Here is a 4,316-nt window from a genome sequence, read left to right on the forward strand (position 1 = left end):
AGGGAGAGAATTTCATTAGAGGGTGATATGATAAAAGAAATACACATTTAGGTTACTCTAAAGCTCTTGTAAAACAATACATATATATGTTTTTAAGTTTTTTTTTTTTTTTAATAGGAACTGGGGAGAAGGCTGGGGTTTCATGCCTTCTGACCGAGCACTTGTCTTTGTGGATAACCATGACAACCAGCGAGGGCACGGAGCTGGGGGGGCATCTATTCTTACATTCTGGGACCCCAGGTAAGGTACAGGCTTCCCCAGGTTTAAACCTACCTTTTAATGATATTAAGAGTATTATTTGTTTGTACAATGATGTAATTTTGTGCCGTTTAGACTATACAAAATGGCAGTTGGATTTATGCTTGCTCATCCCTATGGATTTACACGAGTCATGTCAAGCTACCGTTGGGCAAGACATTTTGTGAATGGACAAGTAAGTTTTGGTGTTGCCCAAGAGATCTTTTTCTCAAGAGAAAGAAGTTAATTTTGTTTTAATTTCACATGATGCTATTACATTCACTCTTTGTTGCCTCATATATTTATTAAGTGTAAACCTGGTGCAGGACGCTTTAACAATGCAGTGCATGTTACAAAATAAAAATGAATGAGCTCTATTGAAAAAATATGTAAACCACTTCAAAGGATGACAATCATAACCCCTCACCGAAAACAAAACAAAACAAAACAAAACCACTTAAAAATAAGGATACAGTGAGTAAAATATGTGCTTCTCACAAATACCTACTTCATAGAGTTGATATGATGATTACAAATTAACACTTCAAAAAAATTAAGACCTCTACTGCAGTATGAGCAATAGAAATATTTGTTAAAAACTTTTAAAAAAAAGTTTTCTGAAATGCAAGGAAATTATCCAGTTGATCCGAGGTTCAATATGGAATGTATCTTATAACAAGAAGGAAAGTATATGTATTAGAGAAGAGACATTAGCTGAATCTCCTTGAAACATTAAAGACGAGAAAAATTTGGGTATATAGTAAAGACAATAAGTAAAAATTAAGACAATAATCTGAGTAAAAATTTTAAAAAGAAACTTAGAAATAAGATTATTAAGGTATTTGTAAAGTTAGTGGAAAGTTTTGTTTTCAAACTGAATATTTCAAGTGTAGCCTCATACAGCAACTTCATACCTGAGGTAGAAAATTCTCTTCACTGCAAACCAGATAGGTATTTATTTAGTTTCTAGTAGATTCTTTTCAAACTGAGAAGTCCACTACTTTGTATAGCAACTCATTCTATACTTGCATAGCTTTAATATTTAGAAGATGGCCCTTTATGTTGAGCCAGCTTCTTTTAATTTTCACTAATTGGTCTTATTTCTGTTGGAAGGAGCCATGGCATATGTCCGTTTCCCCTTTTCCCAAAACATTTCCAAGACTTCTCCAGGTCTTCTGCCTGTTAGCACCTCTTAGTCTTGTCCAGTGTTCATCATACAACATGATTTAAGACAGACATTGGTAATCATCCTACACATAATCTGTTTTTTCTATGATTATCTTTGAAAGTACCAATCAGAAAAACACAATATTAAACGTTTGGTCAATATACTATGGGATTTCATGATACTTTGATTAGTACATTTATTCAACAAAGAAAAATGAAAGAAACTAGTATTTGTTTAACAATTATCATGTGGAAAGCATTTTTACATATCTTATTTAATTTTTACAACAACTAGGTCTTATCTTCACTTTACAGAAAAGGAAAGTGAGGCACAGAAGTTATGTATATTAACTGTTTTTGTAGCTAGCAGTAACAGAACTTATCTTTTAGTCCTGCTGTTTCTAACACTAATGTTCTTGCCATTTCAATGACATCGGTGCACTACCTATAGTGATATTAAGAAGTCATTGCAATTCCTTGGAAAGAAAATGAGAGGGTAAAAGAACCATACCCTTGTTTGAAGTATGGCACTAGAGAATCTGAAGTTAGGGAGGAGATAAATTCAATAAAAATACTGAATTAGGTGGATTCTAAATGAAGACACTACAAGGACACAAATAGGACAGACTGGGTTTGATGAAGTAAATAAGGATGCATGTAATGTTACAAATGTGAGCTTTTAAAATTGATTAATTATTCTTTTGCTAATTGAGGATGTTAATGATTGGATTGGGCCACCAAATAATAATGGAGTCATTAAAGAAGTTACTATTAATCCAGATACTACTTGTGGCAATGACTGGGTCTGTGAACATCGATGGCGTCAAATAAGGTAGGAATACTTATTAGGAGATATCCTCTCATAATACTCTTTCTTCACACTTTGTTTTCAACTGTTGAAGTACTCATCAGCATTTGTATGCATTTTTTTCTTAGGAACATGGTTATGTTCCGTAATGTAGTTGATGGCCAACCTTTTACAAACTGGTGGGATAATGGTAGCAACCAAGTAGCTTTTGGAAGAGGAAGCAGAGGATTCATTGTCTTTAACAATGATGACTGGTAAGTCGATATGAATTAGAAATAATATTACTCTAATATGTTTTTGTTTATTCTTTTCCTGCTCACTTACTTTTTTCATATCTGAAAAATCCTTTAGTCAGCAGATTAAGAAAACCTAGTGATCAGGAGAAAAACAATGATAACTCTTATTCTTCTGATCTCCTCTCTTTATAAGGTCTTTCTGCTCTAAGTCGTTATTTTTTCTGCACTCGTACATATCATGGGCAGACATGAGGCACATGTATATGCTTCCATCTACACCTCACATAAAATATGCAGAGTGGTTAATATTGAAGAATGTCTTCTAGGTCTTTTACAATCAATAATGGAAAAGTACAGCCTCAGGGCTGACATATCATTTTTTCACCTACTCTGGTATCTATTTCTTCAGAGTACTTTTGTAGCTTCCCTGTCTCTCTCTTACAAATAACACTTTTTAAAGCATATGTATAAGGAATATGTATGTTATGGTCATTGAGTCACCTCAGGATATTCTTTAGTTTTAGTTTTGAGCCATCTCATTACTGGCTTTTCATTGGTGATACTATAGTCTCTGCCTCACAAGTATACTGATTCCCTCACATATAGAACTATAGCTCAGAAGCCCTCTTTGCAAGCAGCTGAAATGTCTTAGTCCAAGGCCAACTGCCACTCATGCTTAGCTCACTCTAGCCCAAATTATATTTTACTGACAAAAGTCAATCAAGTGTATCTTGTTCTTGTCCAAGGGTCCATTGCTGGTCCTTCAATTTCTGTTCTTTGTAGATGTGAGAAAGAAAATAAATTTATGAGACAGCTTTATATTTTAAAACCATATACTTGTTCATAGAAATGAGAGTATTTTCATCTCCTCCCTAAATTTATTTTAACCTCTTGCAAAAAAAAAAAGAGATTAGTGATGAAAGAATCAAATTTAAATTAAGAGTAATTAGTATTTTCTTAAGTTCAGAAGAGAGCAAAATTTAAATATTCATGTTTAACACAGGAATTAATTTTCTCTCAGGGAGCCAATTCACTGAAATCTTCACTGGTACTCTTCAACCTTATTATTATTATAGTTTTATGAATTTACTATTGCCTAGGAAACTCCTAAGTCTTCTATAAGAATACTGTTGACCCTGAGAAAACTAGTTACATCCACTGGAGAGGTCTTTGTGTTTGTATTTTATTTTCGTTGAGACCTTGACTGCTTAGAGTTCTACAGCACAAAGTTAGGCTGTTTGTTTTAGACATAGTCTGTATTCTTGCTTTTCGTTGTGTTGAATTCAAGTTAAATCTTAAATTTTATTTTTACAGGACATTATCTTCAACTTTGCAGACTGGTCTTCCTGCTGGTACATATTGTGATGTTATTTCTGGAGATAAAGTTGGTGGTGATTGTACAGGAATTAAAGTCTATGTTTCTGGTGATGGCAATGCTAGTTTTTCTATTAGTAACTCTGCTGAAGATCCATTTATTGCAATTCATGCTGAATCTAAATTATAAAATTTGAATTAAATACTTACACTCAGAGAAATACAATGTGTTTCTGTTCTTACATATATGTAATTTATATAACTTCGCATAACATTAATTTTTGCTAAAAGCTGTAATAAGTAATCAACAGGAAAAACTCAGAAAGGCATGAAAAAACACATATAATCCTAGTGGTATAATATAATTACAGTCAACATTTAGTTATATTTTAGAAGATTCTCATTAACTTATTTGTGAAAGGCATTTCTAAGAACTCAGAGAATCCTGTGGAAAAACATGTTTGTTGCCATTAGCACCATATGCCCAGCTATGTATCTCTAATGTATGTCTGTATTTCTTACATAGGGTGTTTCTAAAAATCAGTTAGGGGTAG

At 33.1% G+C, this 4,316-nt stretch overlaps 1 protein-coding gene across 1 annotated transcript; it reads left to right on the forward strand.

Moving 5' to 3' along the window:
- LOC130831041 (pancreatic alpha-amylase-like) lies at positions 1 to 3,952 on the forward strand. The gene is made up of 5 exons (XM_057698541.1): positions 1 to 240; positions 334 to 433; positions 2,118 to 2,236; positions 2,341 to 2,466; positions 3,763 to 3,952. The coding sequence occupies exons 1-5, from the start codon at positions 143 to 145 to the stop codon at positions 3,950 to 3,952; spliced, it is 633 nt and encodes a 210-aa protein (XP_057554524.1). The 5' UTR covers positions 1 to 142.
- The last annotated feature ends 364 nt before the right edge of the window (positions 3,953 to 4,316 follow it).

Source organism: Hippopotamus amphibius, chromosome 1, assembly GCF_030028045.1.
Source record: "Hippopotamus amphibius kiboko isolate mHipAmp2 chromosome 1, mHipAmp2.hap2, whole genome shotgun sequence".
Classification (NCBI taxonomy): Eukaryota; Metazoa; Chordata; class Mammalia; order Artiodactyla; family Hippopotamidae; genus Hippopotamus; species Hippopotamus amphibius.

What these genes read in the sequence shown, in the direction of transcription:
- LOC130831041 (XM_057698541.1), top strand. Translation starts at nt 143, where the DNA reads ATGCCTTCTGACCGAGCACTTGTCTTTGTGGATAACCATGACAACCAG. An exon ending in CTTACATTCTGGGACCCCAG is followed by an intron (nt 241 to 333) that starts GTAAGGTACAGG and finishes TGTGCCGTTTAG; the next exon opens with ACTATACAAAATGGCAGTTG. An exon ending in CATCGATGGCGTCAAATAAG is followed by an intron (nt 2,237 to 2,340) that starts GTAGGAATACTT and finishes TTTTTTTCTTAG; the next exon opens with GAACATGGTTATGTTCCGTA.